At 42.5% G+C, this 20,860-nt stretch overlaps 1 protein-coding gene across 1 annotated transcript in view; it reads left to right on the top strand.

Moving 5' to 3' along the window:
- The window catches only part of gdpd2 (glycerophosphodiester phosphodiesterase domain containing 2), a 65,602-nt gene that overhangs the window by 20,374 nt on the left and 24,368 nt on the right, over positions 1 to 20,860 (top strand). The window contains exons 3-5 of the mRNA XM_059976492.1: positions 4,201 to 4,304; positions 8,882 to 8,975; positions 16,331 to 16,390. Coding sequence (XP_059832475.1) covers positions 4,201 to 4,304; positions 8,882 to 8,975; positions 16,331 to 16,390 — 258 coding nt within the window. The remainder of the gene's footprint in view (positions 1 to 4,200; positions 4,305 to 8,881; positions 8,976 to 16,330; positions 16,391 to 20,860) is intronic.

The raw sequence follows: 20,860 nt of genomic DNA, 5'->3' as shown, positions 1-20,860 counted from the left end.
AAATTAAAATCTCCCACCATGACAACCCTGTTATTATTACACCATTCCAGAATCTGTCTCCCTATCTGCTCCTCGATGTCCCTGATACTATTGGTGGTCTATAAAAAACACCCAGTAGAGTTATTGACCCCTTCCTTTTCCTAACTTCCACCCACAGAGACTCAGGAGACAATCCCTCCATGACTTCATCCTTTTCTGCAGCCGTGACACTTTCTCTGATCAACAGTGCCACACCCCAATCTATTTCGCCTCCCTCCCTGTCCTTTCTGTAACATCTAAAGCCTGGCACTCTAAGTCACCATTCCAGTCCCTGAGCTATCCAAGTCTCTGTAATGGCCCTAACATCATACCTCCAAGTACTGATCCACACTATAAACTCATCTGCTTTGTTCATGATACTCCTTACATTAAAATAGACACATCTCAAACCATCAGTCTGAGCATATCCCTTCTCTGTCACCTGTCTATCCTCCCTCTCACACTGTCTACAAGCTTCCACTGTCAAGTGGCACAGGCAATAATCCTGAAATTACTACCTTTAAGGTCCTGCTTCTCAGCTTCTTTCCTAACTCCCTATAATCTGTTTTCAGGACCTCCTCCGTTTTCCTACCTTTGTTGTTGGTACCAATATTTAACACAACCTCTGGCTGTTTACCTTCCCACTTGAAGATATCGTGGACGTGATCAGAAACATCCTGGGCTCTGGCACCTGGGAGGCAAACTACCATCTGTGTTTCTTTCCTGCACCACAAAATTGCCTATCTAACCCCTCTAACTATAGAGTCCCCTATCACTGCTGCCAGCCTCTTCCTTTCCCTACCCTTCTGAGCCATAGGGCCAGACTCTGTGCCAGAGCTGGAACAACTGTTGCTTCCCCCAGGTAGGTCATCCCCCCCAACAGTGCTCAAGCAGGAATACCAATTGTTAAGGGGGTTAGCCACAGGGGTACTCTCTAGTATCTGAATCTTGCCCTTCCCTCTCCTGACTGTTGCCCTCTTACATGTCTCCCGAGGCCCCGGTGTGACTACTTGCCCATAGTTCCTCTCTATCACCTCCTCACTTTCCCTGACCAGACAAAGGTCATCAAGCTGCATCTCCAGTTCCCTAAACCGGTCCCTAAGGATCTGCAGCTCGACGCACTTGGCGCAGATGTGGCTGCCTGGGAGGCTGGGAGACTCCCGGACATCCCACATCTGAAACCCAGTCCAGAACACCGGCCTCACAGACATACTTCCTGTTTCTATTCTTCGCAAGTAACTTACCTTACCTCAACCCATTGAGCCAAAGCCCTCCTACTCTGATGCCCATTCTATAAAGCTGTCCTCCTTTTAAATTCTTCCCGCCGTCTAACTCGCTGACGTCCGCGCACCTGCACAGTCGTGCCTTGATCAAAATGCTGATGTGTCACCACCTTTTCTACCTTTGATTCAGCCAATGACAATGGTGTCATCAGCAAACTTAAGTATAGCTCAGTCTTCCATTTGCTCAATAATAGGTCTTATTTACTGTTTCATTCTTCATAATGCAAAGGTTTATGTTGTGCACGACTCTCCATATGACAGTTATGACACTGGTGCTTTTCTGTTTAGTCAGTTTGCAAATAGCGCTCACTGCTGCTGCTCTGTTGTTTATTTTTGTCTCTCATGTCTAAGTTATAATGTTATCCAAAACTGGATTCTAGTTGAGCTGTTATAGAATACAGAAACAAGAGCAAACCATTTTCCTCTCATTCCTATCCTACCAAATAATTCAGTTATGGCATCAGCAATTGTATTGTTGCCTAAGCATATTAGAGGATATAAATCAGATGGATGACAGGGAAGAGCTTTGTCATCTGGAACTTGGCAAGTACAAAGTGATTGATTTTGATAAGACAAATGGTGTTGGACAGTAAATGAAAGAGCACCAAGGAACGTTGAGCAGGGCAATCTGGGATTTTGAGTCTTTAATTCACTGCAAGTGGCAATACAGGTACATAGTGTAGAGTGGTAAAGAAGGCATGTGGCAAAGTTGGAATGTTATGCAAAACACCAGATCAACAACACTTGACGTACTGTCACCACATTTCAGAAAGGATGTGGTTGTAATGGAGAGAGTATAGAGGAGTTTTACCAGAGTATTACCAGGATTGGAGAACTTTAGTTATAGGAAGAGATTAGGTAGTCTAGGCTTGTTTTCTCTGGAGTGAAGAAGGCTGATGGGTAGATCTGATACAGATATATAAAATTATAAGAGGCACAAATAGGGTAGATAGTCATAATATTTTTCCCATGGTAGGGTTATTAAAATAAACAGAGTATACAGTAGGTTCAGGGTGAAAGGAAGGAATTTCAAAGGGGATGTAGGAGGAAGCATTTCTTTCACACAGAGAGTGACTGTCATGTAGAGCTTGTGGCCAGAGGAGTTGCAGGAAGCAGATGTAGTCACCATAGTTAGACTGGCGCGTGAACAGACAAGGCATGGGAAGATACCGACATAATGCAGGCAAATTGGAATAGCGCAAATGGGCATCAAAGTTGCCCCAGTCACAGTGGGCTGAAGGAACTGTTTCTCTGCTGTACAGCTCTATGAATAGAATGACCTGCACTCCTGTTGCCTGGAGAGCATACTGCTGCAGAGCTCTGTCTTGGACGTACTCAAGAAATTCAACATTGGCCTTACGATAAAACAATTTTTTCTACAAGTTTCTCTATTCTCTGAATTAATACATTCATAGGAATGTATTTTGCATAAAAAATTGACCAAATTTTCAACTGACTGAGAAGTGGCTCTTATTTGGAAAAGGTGTTAGCCACAGTCTGATCAGTGCATCTTCCAGTAAGTGAAGATGGGAGGTCCTACCTCTAGAATCGCTACAAGGAGCCTTACAGTGGAGAATAATCACACAAGGCATGGGCATCCACTAAGCAGAAAATAGGAATTTGTGCAGCAAAATCGACATTTACTCGGAAAATTCAGATATCAGATCACCATGTAAATGCTACACAGAGTCATGAAAGAACTAATAGAATTTAACCTCTAATTAAAAATGTTGTGATCTCTAGAATTAAGAATATGGCCCACAGACAAAGAAAGCTACTGCCAAATAAAATAGGAGAATGTAAAAGAAAGTATCTACTATTGTGCTACAGAGTTCTAACATGCTGGGAGTCAATGTATTGTTTGTTATTTATCACTTCGCTTTTCAAATGTGTTGCATTTTTTCGCATACTACCATTGAGGTTGGAATCCTTCTCACAGGTAAACCAGATTTTCCCCCAAGATTCCTTTAAGACTGCTTTAGGAAATGTTGCACAGGAATGATCAGACAGACATTGCTCTGTTTTAAGACATGTAAAAATCTCTACAGTTATCCATTAATAGCTTTATCTGGTTTATGTGTTCCTCTTAAAAGATATTTGTATGACAATGGATTTGGGCCTGAGTTTTTCTCTAGTATTTTGATACATGAGTTTTCATTAGCAATTTTGTAAATACTGAAAAATAGCTCCATTCATAGAACATAGAACATGGAAATCTACAACACATTACAGGCCCTTTGGCCCGCAATGTTGTGCCGGCCATGTAGCCTACTCTAGAAACTACCTAGAATTTCCCTACCACATAATCCTCTATTTTTCTAAACTCCATGTACCTATCCAAGAGTCTCTTAAAAGACCCTATTGTATCCGCCTCTACCATCATCACCTGCAGCGCATTCCACACACCCACCACTCTCTGTGTGAAAAACTTACCTCTGATATCCCCATTGTACCCACTTAAAAACTATGCTCCCTCAATTAGCCATTTCAGCACTGAGAAAAAGCCTCTGCCTATCCAAACGATCAATGGCTGTCATCATCTTATACACTTATTCACAAGTTACACTGACTTCTTCTCAATGGTTGGATCCAGTCTTGACCCACTTAAGAGGTGCAGATATGATTTGAATTAATATAGGTTTGTTTCAGCAGCTGTGGGAAATTAGTTGAGAATAATGGGGAAATTAATGGGGAAAACATGATGACTGAAACATTGCAGGAAAATGAACAGTTCTGTAACAAAATGTCTTGCTCCTCTAAGCAATATTTTCTCGGCAATATTTTCAATGTAATGCATGTTTTCATGTGCAATTGAACATCTAGACTCTTCTCTTAAGCCTTTCTACATGTAAGGAAATATTTCTCCTTTTTTCTAACCATCTTTATTTTGTCTTTGCAGATAGAGTCTACCTGGAATATTGTCCTGTCTTGCTGCTTTGTCATCAGTATTTTCTGGTTTTACTGCTGGTGGGCGTTGCTTAATGACTACAGCAATTTAAATGAGTAAGTGTGAAATATTTCCAGCATCCCTTGGGGAAATAAAGTCTATCAGTGCCTGGCTGAGACATGCCTATTGATTTTAATTCAAACTCTTTTCTTTTGTTCAACATCAAATTCCATCCTTCTGAGTCTTCATTCCTAACAATGCAGAATTCTTAAACTCCATCATCTGAGTAGTTATGGCGACCACTGGAGGTCGAACAAATCTCTATCCCTGTGTTTCAGCTTACCATCGTGTGGGCATCTCATTAAAATGTTTGTAACGTGACACATCTCAGATCATAATTAGTAGAGCTAAAAACTAACAGAAGCATTGAATTCTAACGGTACCGAAGAAAGATGTTTTGACCATAAGATGCATGAGCAGAATTATGTCATTCAGCCACTTGCGTCAGCTCCATTAAAGCCTATTTAATCTACGTCAGCTGTTGTTAAAGAAATCCTGTCAATATCATTTCCCTGTCGCCATGCTCTTTGCTATCAAGCCTTTCCAATTTCACTTTGAAAGCCCTGAAGACCCCGTTTCTCCCATTCGTATGTAGAAACTGATCCCAATCCCGCTATGCATACAAATTGTGTGCCTCATATATTCCAGGATCCCCTGCCTATAGATCTGTATTCCTTGTTATCTTAAAGGAGCAAATGCATAAGGGCATCATCTTCTATTTCCCAAAGCAGACCATCCTCAAAAGATCCCATGATATTAAATTCAAATGTCTGACATATAGACACACGTTCCATCTGAGGAACTGAAGGATTGGTTTCCCTTCTCTCTCTTCTTTTGGTAATTGGTCCTTCTTATTATACTTCTGTGCTTCTGACACCAGTCATTACAACACGTGGAGATATGGTTATCATATCAAGTGATTTTTATATATTTCCGACTTGTAGACAAGGCTGATTTATGGAAGTGTGTAAAAAATGGAACCGTTTCATTAGTTGAGAACAGGCTATGTCCAGTAATATGCAGAACATGCCATTCTGTCTTGAAAATTCTTCTATTTCAGTACAAATATATACTAAGGGTTATTCTCCGATTTGAACATCACCACCTTTGAATGTGCTGCCTTCCACTCCCTCCCAGTCAAACCCACAAGCAACAGGGGTGCTGTTATAGTCTGTTAGGCTAACCTCTCCCTTGTTGAAACAAGGGAGCAACTCACAGACATCTTCTCTTACTTACCTTTTGAACGGGACACCAACAAAGAGCATCAGGCCATTGGCTCCACCCTCGTCAGTGCTAGCAATCTCCCATCCACTGCCACCAAGCTCATTGTTCCCTTACCCCACATTGCTCGTTTCTACTTCCTATCAAAATCCACAAACCTGAGTGTTATGGTATGCCCATTGCTTGTGCCTACTACTGCAATACTGACCTCATTTTCATATAACTCAACTCCATTTTTACCTGTTGGTTCAGTCCCTTTCCACATACTGTATATCTGTAGCATTTCAAATGCTCTTGGTCACTTCTCTCACTAAGTTTCCTGGCCCTGATTACCTCACTTTTACTATGGGCATCCAGATCCTATACACTTCTATGCCCATTTAGGAAGATCTTAAAATTCTCCACTTCTTTTGGGGCAACGCATCTAACCAGTTCCTCTCCACACTACCCTCCTCCATTTGGCAGAACTGGTTCTCATCCTCAAAAATTTATTTTGCTCCTTCCGCTTTCTCCAAACCCAAGCAGTTGTCTGGAGCCGCCCCATAGGCTTCAGCCTTGCCTGCATTTTAATCAGTTATGTGAAATAGTCCCTGTTCCAAGCCTACATGGTAACTCTCCCCAGTTCTTACTGTGCTACAATGATGGCTGCATTGGTGCTGTTCCTGCACCCATGCTGAGCTCGTCAGTTTCATCAACTTTGCTTCCTACTTCCACCCTGCCTTTAAATTTACTTGGTTCATTTCATACTTCTCTCTCCCCTTTCTCAATCTCTCTGCTTCCATCTCTGGAGACATCTATCTACTACTCTCAGACTACCTACTGATTCTCACAACTATCTTGACTATAGCTTGTAAAAATACTATTCCCTTTTCTCAGTTCCTTCACTGTCCTCAGGATGAGGCTTCCATTTTAGAATATTTGAGATCTCCTCCTTTGACAAAGAACAGGGCTTGCTTCTACTTTCTACCATTGATTCTGCCCTTTACAGCACCTCCTCCATTTCCCACACATCTTCCCTCATCCTATCCTCTCACCCATATAACAAGACCATGTTCACATTGTCCTTATCTACACCACATGAGCCTCAATATCCAGCAAATTATTCTTTGTAGCTTCAGCATTTACAACAGGATCCTAACACTAAGCACGCCATTCCCTCCTCCCCACTATTGACTTTCTATAGATATCACTCTCTACACAACTCCCTTGTTCACTTATCCCTCCCCACTGATCTCCCGCCAGGCACTCATCCGTGCAAATGTGAAATGTGCTACATCTGCCCCTACACCTCCTCCTGACTCCAAACTGTCCTACCAGGTGAGGTTTCACTTCACCTCTGAGTCTGTTGGGGTCATATGCTGAGTCCCAATGTGCCCTACTCATCATCTGTGAGTCCGGATGTAGATTGGGAGACCACTCATCGAGCAGCTTTGCTTTGCCAGCCACAAACGGCAGAATTACCTGATGACCATCCATTTCAATCGACTTCCCATTCCCATTCTGACATGTCAGAAACATAGAAAAACCTACAGCACATGATGCACCATCAATAACTCACTCTGAGATGTAAAGGCGAGATATCGGCTTTTATTGACTGGAAGAAGGAACCAGCAGTGAGTGACCACCATACTACATCCTGGAGACTGAGAGGCCAGCCCCAGGCCTCGATCGCCTTTATACAGGGGTCTGTGGGAGGAGCCACAGGAGCAGTCAGCAGGGGGCGTATCCAGACAGGCACACGTAGTTCACCACAGCACAATACAGGCCCTTCCACCCACAAATTTGTGCCGAACATGTCTCTACCTTAGAAATTACTAGGCTTACCCATAGCCCTCTATTTTACTAAGCTCCATGTACCTATCCAAAAGTCTCTTAAAAGACCCTATCGTATCCACCTCCACCACCGTTGCTGGCAGCCCATTCCACGCACTCACCACTCTCTAAGTAAAAAAACTTACCCCTGACATCTCCTCAGTACCTACTCCCCAGCACCTTAAACCTGTGTCCTCTTGTGGCAACCATCTCAGCCCTGTTGGTCCAGGCCCTCCTCTACTGCCACAATGCAGCCACACTCGTTTTTATTTACTCATTTATTTAGTTAGAGATACAGTGCAGACCCTTCTGGCCCTTCAAGTTGCACCACCCAGCAACCCCCAATTTATCTGCAGGCTATTCATGGGACAATTTATAATGACCAGTTAACTTGCTAACTGGTACACCTTTGAACTGTGGGATGAAACCGGAGCACCCAGAGAAAACCCATGCATTCCATGGGCAGGACGTACAGGTTGGAAAAGCGACAACTCATATTCCGTCCGGTTAGCTTCCAGCCGAAAGGCATGACCATCGATTTCTCTAACTTCCAGGAATTTCTCCTCCTTCCCCCTTCTCACTATATTTTGCTGATTATTTTAATTTATCTTTATTTGTAATTATCATCTGCAATTTCAGAATTTTATTTTTTAGTTTTTTTAAATAATGACTTTTTGAAACTTAAGTTTTAATCTTTTATATAATTATTTACATCAATATTGACTGATTTAAAAATGATTACCAGAATTAATTTAAAATTGTTCAAAAGTTTGTAACTGCAGTAAATCATCAAATAATTAATAAGCCATCATGCTACTTACTGTACACCCCACCCTTACTTGTGGTTTGGCTGCAGTATCCTGACATCAAGGATGATTAGTGTAGCAGACCTGCAGAAGTTATGTGCAGCTGTGAGAAAAGCATGTGTAAGGTGAGGAGCAGTAGTACAGGAGAGGATGGCTAGCAAGGCAGATCAAACACAATCTGACCAATTAACATACTTTCAACTAGTCTCTGAGCACTACAATTGCAGCACATTTTCAGTAAATGTAACTGTTACTCAGTGAGATAACATTTTGAACTTTCCTTATGCAGGTACCCTCAGTTTTTGAATCACTGACTTATGTAAGCCCATATTTATGTTTGGTTCTGGCATTTCTTTTAAACAGATCTCCCTCATGTTACTGAACACTTTATTTAAACTGTTCCCTTGAGGTCACCCTGATCTAACAATAAGAAATTCAACTTCAGTTGTATCATGAATGTAACTTTTTTTTATCTTCCTTGTGTGTGGAATTTCGTAGCAGGTAACGGCACAAAACGCTGTCCACAAACTGTCCCCATCCAGCCCATTCAGCAACAACAGTGGGCAGTTTTCTGAATTTGTGATTTACCAAATGCAAATTTGTCCAATTAATTTAGAAACCCTGCAACTGTCAGAGGCAGTCTTCTACAAACAGTAATGCAACAGAACCTCTCCATTGCTTTTGGTCCTTATGCTAAATAAATTGCGGTCACTTTTGCCAGTTGGTAGGTATAATATGTATATCATGTATGAAATATGGCCATTCAAGAAATAATGTTTGCTATTACATTATAGGTATTTATTTGGAAAAATACATCGATGGTTAGATTGGTCTGTAATTCTTCTGGTATTGGCAGCGACCATCTTTAGCTATTGCTGTCTGCTCGTGGTAAGTTTACTGGTGAATTACAGTTTTGCTTTTGTAAGCTATTGGCACGTGAAATTAATAGACATTCTGGTGCTATAAGCTAGATACGTGTGTTAAAGCTTGTTCAAATTTGTCCCAAATCGATACACAAATATTGGGTGTTTGTTCTGATCCAAAAAGACATTAGGCAATGTCATTGCAAGTGGGGTGAATGAACACAACAAAATTCTTAGTTTTGCACAGATTTGTCAGAGTCATTTAGAGAGCTGAAGTAAAGTTGGTGCTGGAAATAAAACAGTTGAACTTTTCAGAATAGGGGGCTGACTTATGGGTTCAGGAAAGGAAGCTTTAATTGGAGCATTCTTGAAGATTCTTCAATCTCATTTAATCCATACTTTATTTCACCTGCAAACATTGAACAGAGCAGCACTTGTCTTGTTTTCAGCATGTGGTTATCCCAATGGCCCAGTTTAGCCACATACCTAACTAGTGTTGCACTTCAACACTAGTACTGTTTCAAGTTCATGTTCAAGGCCATCTTCATTTCCATTCAACCATAGTTGTTAGTTTCAGCACTACCAACGGTTGGCCTGGCAGAAGAAGACATGTTTTGCAGCTAGTATGGCCTCAATGCCTGCTTCCAAACATTTGGGAGATGGTGAACCATGGTTCTGGTGGATGGAACCTCCACTGTTGACACCTCTGTGGGGAACAATGGAGTTTGTAACCATGAAGCATTTCAAAGGGAGAGATACCTGTGGCAGAGAAGGTGTGTACATTGGGGGACCGCCCAGTCCAGAACAGATATTTCCTCCATGTGGAAAGATTAGAGGCTGCAAAGTATTGCAGAAATTCTCCACTTGCTGATTGGCTCTTCCTGACTGCCCATTGCTCTGCGTATAATAGCCAGAGGAAAAACTCACTGAGGTGTGGATGCAGACAAACGGCTCACCAGAAGTGAATTGTAGGCCCTGGTCCAGCACAATATCCTGGGGAAGCCATGGATGTAAACTACAATACATGTTGGACAACCAGGTCCATAGTCTCATCTGCTGATGGAAGTTGAGGAGGGCAAAGAAGTGGGGCACCTTGGAGAACTGGTCCACTGTTGTCATGATCACTGTGGCCCCATCAGAGGGTGACAAATTTGTGATGAAATCCATGACAATGTGGGACCATGGGTGTTGAGGGACCAGTAAGGGCTGCAGGAGCCCAGTGGGCTACTGGTTGGAGGTTTTTGACTGGGCATATTGAAGGTAGACAGCGACAAACTGATATACATTTGCAATTGGGGTGGACCACAAGAACCAGCGTCATAGAAAATCCGTCACGTGCCTGGATGGCTGGAGAGGACTATGGCGTGAGCCCACTGGAGTGCCACAGAGTGCACAACAATCGGCATGTACATCTGGTAATCAGGGGTGTCAGCCAGAGCAGATTCATGCTGTAGGAAGTGGTGAAGCTGGTTCTCAAGATCCCAAACAATCAGGACAAGGATCTAGAAGCACATAATGACGTACTGAGGATTGATCTCCATTTCAGCTGGGTCAAACTTTCATGACAGGGTGACTGCCTTTGTGTTCCTGAAGCTGGGTCAATAGGAGTTAGTGACATTCAATTGCTCAAAGAAGAAGGTCCAGCAAGCCTTACTTCAGTTGGGTCTGATGTATGGATATGAGGTTCTGGTGGTCAGTCCAGATCAGGAAAGGCTCAGTGTCTCCCATCAGTCAATGTCTCCATGTCTCCAAAGCCCATTTAATGGCAAGTAGATCCCTGTCTCCTGCTCCATAATGGTGCTGTGTAGAGCTGAAAGTGTACGAGAAGAAGGCAAAAGAGTACATCTTCCCACTTGGCCCGTACTGGGAGAAGGTGGCCCTGGCTCCCAAGTCAGATGTATCCACCTCAAGCACAGAAGGGCTGGAGGCGGAGAGTCGGAGCAGTGGTGAATTGTCTCTTGAACTCCTCAAAAACCTGATCCATGGCAGCAAAGCAGCTTATCTGTGAGTTAGCTGACTTAGTGAGGAAAGTGAGAAGAGCGGCAATTTGATTGTATCTTCAGATGAAGTGGCGGGCGGTAGAATTTGGAGAAGTCCAATAAGTGCTGTAGCTGTTTGAAGGAGCGCAGTCAGGGCCTTTCAATGATGTTACACACTTCCTCTGAGTCCACGGTTATGCCTTGGAGTGAATGCACGTAACCCAGGTAGGATATGATTGGAGTGTGTGACTGGTAATTCTCGAACTTGCAGTACAGTTGTTTTTTGACATTGGCTGATGGACTGAACAAATGTGACAGATGTGGTCTTGGGGGTCCTTGGAGAAATGAGGATGTCATCAAGGTAGATGAACAGATATCTGTGTAGCATGTCTCAGAGGATTTTGTTAATAGAACATAGAACAGTACAGCATATTACAGGCCCTTGGGTCCACAATGTTGTGCCGACCCTCAAACCCTGCCTCCCATATAACCCCCCCCCTTAAATTCCTCCATATACCCGTCTAGTAGTCTCTTAAACTTCACTAATGTATCTGCCTCCACCACTGACTCACGCAGTGCATTCCATGAACTAACCACTCTCTGAGTGAAAAACCTTCCTCTAATATCCCCCTTGAACTTCCCTCCCCTTACCTTAAAACCATGTCCTCTTGTGCTGCGCTGTGGTGCCCTGGGGAAGAGGCACTGGCTGTCCACTCTGTCTATTCCTCTTAATATCTTGCACACCTCTATCATGTCTCCTCTCATCCTCCTTCTCTCCAAAGAGTAAAGCCCTAGCTCCCTTAAAGGCTTAGAAAGCAGCTGGTCAGTTCGAAAGTCTGAATGGTATTACCAAGTATTTGTAGTGGCTAGTGGGTGTTATAAATGAGGGTTTCCTTCATCTCCACAGATTTATGGAGTGAAGTCAACTGAGGATGCAGGCAGGTGGGTCCCCAACTCAGTGGTGAACCAGATGACCAGGTGAAGTGAGGGTCACGAGTTGCGAGCTAGGGGTAACTCAAGAAGGGTGGAGTGTTGGGTGAGTTGATTAGGAGGAATTGGATGGACTCGCGGTGCACTCCATTGTTCATGTTCATTGGCTGTATGTGTGCTTTGACCATCCCAGACCCCAAGGGACATCTGTCAATGGCTGTGATGCAAATGCAGAAAGTGCAAGAGATAGGTTCAGTAGGAAGTGGAGGCTGCACATGGAGTGTGGTTCAGAAAGTTGCCTGCCCAGTCAAGATTCACCAGAGCCTACTGTGCACACAGAGCTGTTGGGTTGTGGAGAAGGACAGAGAGCGTGAGTAGGGCTATGGTTCTGGAACAAGGATGGAGCCATTTCCCAGGCACAGTGGGTATTTGATGCGTTGGGGAACGATTGCTCTGTAGTAGGCACACAGACTGTTTCTCCACTGATAGTCACTCTCTTTGGGCATTAAAGGAGCTCGTCCTAGCTGCCTGGTTGCTGGAGGCTTTGCTGAGAAGGATCCCTCAGCCTCAAGTGTTTCTGGGAATGGAACTGGAGGGTCCAGTTGACAATCCAAAGGACTGTTCCAAAAGACACTGGTCAATTCAGAAGGCCAGAGTGATGAAGATCTTGAAGTCTCAGGGCACCTCCGAGTAGGCAGCTTGACTTTCAAATGCTCCGAAGGGATGTGATGGTAACGGACCAGCAGTGCTTCCACACTCCAGTCAAACTCTACTTCAAGGGTTGTGAATTCCTCAGTGTAATCTGGCACGAAGTATGACTCATACGAAGTTTCTAATCCTTTGCCTCCCTTACACTTTCCAGATGGCCAAAAACCTGGTACATTTCAGCAGTGAAATCCTCATATCTATTGCAATGGGGGTCTTATTGTCCCAGTTAGTGGAGGCCCAGGTCACAGCTAGCCCAGTCAAGAGAGAGGTGATGAAGGGACTCTTGGCTCAGTCCATAGAATTCAAAGATGTTTGGAGCTCAATGCATTGGGTCAGGAGGCTGTGGCACTGGGATGGGGAACCGATAAAATTTTTAGGCACCGAATCTGGGACTCTGAGGGAGGAGGTTGACTAGCATGGTGTTGCCGTATTGAGACGGAAAGTTAATTGCGTGTGGCAAGCAAGTGGTCAATGGTTTCCTGCTGCCTCCGGATTGTGTGCTTATGTCGATGGATGAGTTCCTTTAGGCAAGGCTGTGCTGGATCAACCACAGGTCCACTCATCCCCTCAGGAAATGAAGAGGAGTCTTGACCCAAAAGCAGAGAACCTCAGACAATTCAGCAGTGAGCAATAACTTAAATCATAAACTACAAAATAGTAAGCCATGAACAGGTACTAATCACCGCAGACAACAAACTGAAAGGTGGACGCAACTCATCAAGGCTGGCCGGTATGGTAAGTGAACAAGGGCTGAGACTGAGAGCTGGGTTTAAATAAGCTGCAGGTGATGCGATGGAAACAAATGGCAGGTGATTCCTGTTAACTGGGTGGAGACTGGGAGGTGCTTGCCTGTGCAGGTCTGACAAAGAACCCTAACAGCCTAGGGGGGCAGGGGGAGTTGTTACCCAGCCTAACAGTTCTGGTTCTTATGCTGTGGTACCCTCTACCCGATAGCAAGAGGTCAAAGACATTGTTGGAAGGAAGAGAGGCACTGCTTATGCTTCACCTCTGATATATGTCTAGACAAGAGATGATGGCGTGGGAGTTATTCCTTTCCTTGCACGTAATATTCTTCAACATGATGGCCAAAACATCTAACCAAAAAAGATAATTACCTATGCATATAAATATTCACAATAAAGGGACAAACTGTTTGAGATTCACAAAAGAAATGTAAGAAGGTATGAATCAAACTTTGTACAATATCGGTACTGATGTGGAAAGCACTAGCTAGATCTACTTGTACCTAGGACTGGAGAAGGCCATTCAGTCCCTCTAACCTGTTCCACTATTAAATAAGATCATGGCTAATCAAATGTTATTTAAGTAACACACACAAAATTCTGGAGGAACTCAACAAGCCAGGCAGCATCTATGGAAAAAAGTACAGTCATGTTTCAGGCTGAAATATTGGAAAAAGGCCACACTTAGGTTGGAGAAACAACACCTTACATTCTGTCTGGGTAGCCTCCAAAATGATGGCATGAACATCGATTTCTCAAACGTCCAGTAATGCCTCCACCCTTCCCCCTCCCTTTTCACCATTTCCCATCCCCTTGTCCCTCTGTCACATAATCTCCTTGCCCAACAATCACGTCCCTCTGGTGCTCCTCTCCCACCTCCATCTCTTCTTCCATGGCCTTCTGTCTCTTTCACCAATCAACTTCCCAGCTCTTTGCTTCATCCCTTCCCCTCCAAGTTTCATCTATCACCTGGAGTTTCTCTCTCCCCTCCCCTCACCTTTCAAATCTACTCCTCAGCTTTTTTACTCCCGTCCTTGCCCGAAACATCAACTGTACTTTTTTCCATAGATGCTGCCTGCCTGCTGAGTTCCTCCAACATTTTGTATCTGTTGCTCAGATTTCCAGCATCTGCAGATCTCCTCTTGTTTGTTGTTTAAGTACACTTTCCTACTCTCTCCTCATGGCATTTGATTCTCTTATCAGTAAGAAATCTATCTTCCATTTATGAAGAGTTCATACAGTTTAACAACACACATTAAACACCCATTAGAGAGGGAAAACTCTGATTTCAAATCTCCGCTGCCTTGCGGCCATACCCACTCATGGGAAAGGCTTCCAGAGAAAATCCTGAGGACAAATCTGGACCTGGAGTCCCTAAGGCAGTCTGACGTGGTCTTCAACCTCGCTCTGGCAACTCCTGTGACGTCACTGGTGCCAAGTTGTATCAGCCCTTGCCCTTCCCTTGAACAACATCGGTGGCATGGAGAGGGGAGACTTGCTGCTTGGGCAACTGCCGGTCTTCCATACAACCTTGCCCAGGCCTGCGCCCTGGAGAGGCTGAAGCAAGACTTTCCAGGCACAGATCCATGGCCTCGCGAGAGTAACGGATGCCATCCATTAAACACACTTATAATACATATACAAGAAACTGGCCCTATAGCTCAATATGCCAGAGTTCTAAAGACTTACATCCCACTCACTGAAGAGTTTTTCCTTATCTCACTTTTAAAAAGACAACCCCATTAATATGAGGCAATGTCCTCTGATTGAGGACTCTGCTGGGAAACATGCTGCAAGCATTTATCCTGTCTATAAAACTGACTTTCTTATATTCTTCAGAAAGATTGTCTCTCAATCTTCTGAACTCCAATGACTAGGGTAGAAACCTATTTAATCTCTCTTTTTACAGGAGAATTCTTCCATATCTGGATTAATTCTCATGAACCTTTTATGAAGTACCTCCAATGGAATAATAACTTACTTTAAGGTTCCAGTTATAATCTCCTTGACATTGACTTTCATCTCTAGTTGTGCTATTGATTCATTTACCTTATGACAAATGGTTCATGCATTAATATAAATGTGTTTAAGTTTGAAATTTTTAATCTCTTTGCTTTTTCTTTTGTATTGTAGACTTATTTGCCTTTTGCGCTTGATTTCTTGCCTTGTTCATTTACATTCTATTGTCCTTTCTTTCCTATCCTCAGTTCTTTCTCTGAATAACCTTGCTTAGAGCCCTGTCTCTCAGCATACAAATTTAAACCTTCTCCCAGATGAAATCCATTCTGATAACTACAGCTCCTTCATTCGTGTTACTCATTGAACTTACAAAATACCGATAATAAACGTGTCGCAAAGAGTTAAAACTTGTCAGGCTTTTATTGTACCATAATCGATGTAGATGGAAGTAAATAAACTGTCCCACCAAGCCTGTACTCAAACATATTCATTGCCTCAGATATGATGTACGCACTTGTAAGCCATCCGACCCACTCAATTGGATTCCAGGCTATAATTCATTCCAGTACATCCATTATTCTATAAGGAAGTGATTCAAATTCAGAATTTAATTCCAGCCTGTGAAATTCCATTTATGAAGAGTTCATACAATTTAACAGGACATATTAAACATCACTTATAATATATGGACAACAAAAATAGGTCATGGAGCATGTTATCAATTCTGAATATGTTTTTAACTGGATAGCAATGGGATGTATAAGGTGGGAAATAACTGGTAGTGCAATATTGAAGATATACGTTAATAATTACTAAAGGGCTCCCTAGTATAAAAGTAGAATTTCAACTTTCTGAATTGTAGAAAGAAGGGATAAAAAGATTGCTGAATTTTAGTCAATAATTTTACTAACTTTGAAGCCAATTGTAAAGATTATGCATCCGTGACTGCCATAATCCTTCATTGATGATTTTAACTGGGGACTTATTAACTGTAGCATTGACATTGGTTCAACATGATACAGGCTGAGTTCTAAGTAATTATTTCTGTACTATTGTTTCAGATACTTGCACTGTGTCACCGTGCTTTGGGTATACCACTTTATTTACACTGGATGAACAAGGTAATGGAAAACAACTCTCTGCACTTTAGCTAAAAAGTCACCATTTTTGACCTGGTATCAACTGAAAAAGAATTAAAACTATTGCTGATTTTCCTTACTTTACCACTTCTATTTCATCTAGAGACTGAAATCTTTAATTTCTTACTGTGCTTTTACAAAATTGTGGAGTTATTACCCATGCCCTGTAACACTAAATGCACCTGACTGGTTAAGAAAAATGGTTGATGAATGTAGAGAAGCAGGGAGCAGAAATGATAGAGCAACTGAAAAAAAAGATTGAGAGTAGAAATGAGTGAGAATCAGCATAAGATGAAGAGAAGAAAAAGGAAAATGTGAACAAGGATGTAGTAGAGAAAACATAAAATGATAGAAGGGAGATGGGGAAAGAATGAAATGAAATCTGTCAGAGTAAAACCTAGAAAGAACTGGTGTATAAGGAGAAATAAAATGGTGACAATAGAATTGCAACATTCAAATGCATGTTGTGCTATATCATACTGAATTGCATATTCCATATGAGTTTCGTGCACATGCCAAAAGTGTGTAGAGTCAACTGTTGGTGTTATTAATTATCATGCAATGGTAAATTGACACGGGTTCATCAGGGTAAGGTACAGGAGCCTGAAGAATCACACTCAACAATTTAGGAATAGCTTCTCCCTCTCCACCGTCAAATTTTAGAGCAATTCATGAACCCATAAGGAATTTCTTTAGCCAGAGATGGTGAATCTGTGGAATTCATTGCTACTGATGGCTGTGGAAGCCAGATCATTGGCTATATTTAAAGTGGTCATTGATAAGTTCTTGATTAGTGAGGGTGTCAAGGTTATGAGGAGAAGGCAGAAAATGGGGTTGAGAGGGATTATAGATCAGCCATGATTGAATGGTGGAGCAGACTCAAATGTCCTAATTCTGCTCCTATGTATTATGGTCTTATAATATGAGCACTACTTCGTAATTCCTTCTTATTGTACTATTTATTTATTTTGTAGTCCTTTAGCTCTTGGCAAAGTCAAACTGCTGCAAAACAAAAAAAAAATCATATATATAAGTCAGTACTAATAAACCTGATGTTGATTGCTGGTAAATTGGCAATATATTAAGCTTGTCCGGGAAAAGTGCCTGAAAACTGGCAAAATGACAACCCACCAACACACTACAATTCTGACCACTGCACCAAACACATCATAGCCTTGAACAATTTGATGAGCTCTTTATTACTAACAGAATCATTGTGAGTTGCTCAGAAATTTTGTTTTGGCCTTTCCTCAATGCTGAAATTCTCTCATGTTGTTCTCTTCAATTACTGTATGTGTACAATCATTGACCTTAGACACCCGAGCAGGAGGAGGAGGTAGAAAAATAGGAAGAGAAAGAACAAGATACAGGACCATGTACTTGGATTTGATGTAAGGGCATGGTCAATTCACAAGGACTTTATTAATTGAATAGAGGGCCATACAAATTAACTATTTATACATGCATGCTGCACCTTACAAACAGTCAAACTATTTGTCTCTTATGTTGAATAACATCATTGTTGCCTATTCTTCCAAAACTACCATACTGGAGATCACCATCAACTGTAAAATGACAAGATGTATGACCAGAAACACTAAAGTTGCTGGATGCTGGAAATCCCGAACAACACACAAAACGCTGGAGGAACTCAACAGTTCAGGCGGCATCTATGGAGAGGAATAAACAGTCGTCACTTTCAAGCCAAGACATAACTATTTTGTTTGCAGATGCTTATTAGTGGTTGTTTATTCTGCAGAGAGAGACTTGTAGTTTGACATGGCAACTCCCTCCCATTACATGTGAAACACCCTGGTTTCCTTGGCTGTTTAAGTCTAGGAGAGACAACCGCCAGCCCCACCACACTTGTCAGATTGAGACGCGCTCGTTCCCACCCCAAACCCCGGTTTGTGTGGATGCTGTATCATTTGCTACCCTGTTACAAATTAATACCACAAAATAACAGACAGTACACTGCATACGATTAAAGGAATTATATTTATGAATCTTACTTAACTAAAGGGTTAGTAAAGTACAGTATAGCAAAAAGAAAAGGGCCCTCTCTAATTAAACAGTCAAACGTGCACAAGTTGGAGCTCATCTTGAACTTCTCTGTCACTCATGCGCTGGGCTCTCAGTCAACGTGAAAGCTCACACCACCTTCCGAATGTCACTTATAATCTATCTCGAACAAACGGGTCTCCCACCGGATCATATAGTACCACTGGTTCTCCCCAGTGTCTTCTCTCTTCATCTCCTCTTGAACAAAAGTCCCAAGGCCAACCTTAGTGTCCCTCACCAGAGAAACCTTCCCTTAATCTGACAATCCTAATTGCATGGCACACATTTCTCCTCATCTCTTATCTTCAGCAGTAACCCAAACAAGCATGAAAACAGAACAGACTGCTCTTACAGAACTGCCAAAATGAAATACATACAGCATAGCAGTGAAAATATGAGCCAGGGAATTACACTCTCCCCCACCAAAATGGTCATGTCCTCGTGACTTTGAAATAATTTGTCATCCATCATTAGCTCAGTTGGGCTTCCTGTCGTGCCAAACATCTTTTCTAGTGCTTGTATGTAGGCCACAGAGGTGGCAAAGGGGTCCTGTGTCTTTACGGATCTCACTATGTCAACTGCCAGCCCCTTCAAACTTTCAACCAATTACTGCCTTTTTCGTCATCAGAGCATTGCCACTCATCCAGCAACTGAGAGGTCTGCTCTGCCCAAGTCTCATAGTCCTCTTCCCCTTTAGGGCTGGGCTTCGTTCCTAAGAAAAGGCCGAGCCTGCGATAGCTGCGACTTTGAAGCTGGGAAATTTGTAATTTATTTGCCAGGGAGGTAAGGGCCGCTACTAACTCAGAATGCTCAGCCCTCTCTGGAGGACTCATTTGATCTTCTATCTCAGACCACTCCTTCCCCTCGCTCTGCAGAAATGAGAGCAACTTGTCTTTAAAGTCTCTGCCTCCAGCTATGGAAAACTTGGCTTCTGACTCAGCATGTTCATCTTTATTCCCCTCCTCCCACAAAGTATGGACAGCCCACAGCCCTTCCTCTCCCAGAGCCCCGATAGTACCAAGTAGTTCTACTGCCATTATGCCAGTGCTAGTCTGAACTAGAACAAAGTCTTTGCCCGCCATTATATGAAACCTCCACTCCACCTTTGCAGCAACCATAACCATGTATCATAATCACTTTATCGAACAATAGTTTAACACAGACTTAATTAACCACACAACCCACTGAATGAATGCTCAGGGCAATCACACAGTGTCTAACAAAATCCATCCTGGATGATACCCCCACTGTGAAACACCCTGATTTCCTTGGCTGCTTAAATCTAGGGAAGACAACCTCCAGCCCAGCCAAACTCGTGAGATTGAGGCACACTCATTCTCAAATGCTGTGTCATTTGCTACCACATTACAAATTAATGCCACAAAATAATAGACAGTGCACTGAATACGATTAAAGGAATTATATTTATGAATCTTAAATAAAGGGTTAGTAAAGAATAACAAAAAGAAAAGGACCCATTCTAATTAAATCGTCAAACGTGCACAAGTTGGAGCTCATCTTGAACTTTTCTGTCATTCACATGCTGGGCCCTCGGTCATCCTAATTGCATGGCACACATTTCTTCTCATCTCTTATCTTCAGCAGTTACCCAAACAAGCATGAAAAAAGAACAGACTGCTCTTGCAGAACTGCCAAAATGAAATACATACAGCATAGCAGTGAAAACATGAGCCAGGGAATTACACTCTCCCCCACCAAAATGGTCATGTCCTCGTGACTTTGAAATAATTTGTCACACACCACCTTCCAACCGTTGCTCACAATTCACCTCAAACGAACAGGTCTCCCACCAGAATGTACACTACGACCGGTTCTCCCCAACATCTCCTCTCCAGCAAAAGTTCCAAGCCCAACCTTAGTGTCCCTCATCATCCCCTTAATCCAACCGTCCTAATTGGATGGCACATATTTCTCCTCATCTCTGATCTTCAACTGTAACCCAAACAAGCGTGAAAACAGAACAGACTGCTTGTACAGAACTGCCAAAATGAAATACATACAGCATAACAGTAAAAATATAAACCAGGGCATTACTGCTGTAAGACACAAGCCCCAGCTCCGACATATAAAAGAAGCTTGACTTTATTAAGAACAAAGAATGAAAATGGCTTGAATTCGATCCTGTTACCCACCCGGAACATTGAGTGTTGTGTCTAATCAATGTGGTTGTAGTATACACCATATAGAACATGAGTAATATCAGTCCATCAGCTGAGATATCCATGATGTAAACCACATAAAATAAATTGGCTAGTATTACTTGAATGTTTGACCAACTACAAAGTGATCTCCAAGTCTCACATCATCTTGAGTTGAAAATGTACCGCTGTTTTTGCAATAGTTTCTCAGTGACCACTAAAAGCAGAGATC

The sequence above is a fragment of the Hypanus sabinus genome, chromosome 8, assembly GCF_030144855.1.
Source record: "Hypanus sabinus isolate sHypSab1 chromosome 8, sHypSab1.hap1, whole genome shotgun sequence".
Classification (NCBI taxonomy): domain Eukaryota; kingdom Metazoa; phylum Chordata; class Chondrichthyes; order Myliobatiformes; family Dasyatidae; genus Hypanus; species Hypanus sabinus.
Note: the sequence above shows the minus strand (reverse complement) of the source record. Positions and strands in the feature narration are given on the sequence as shown.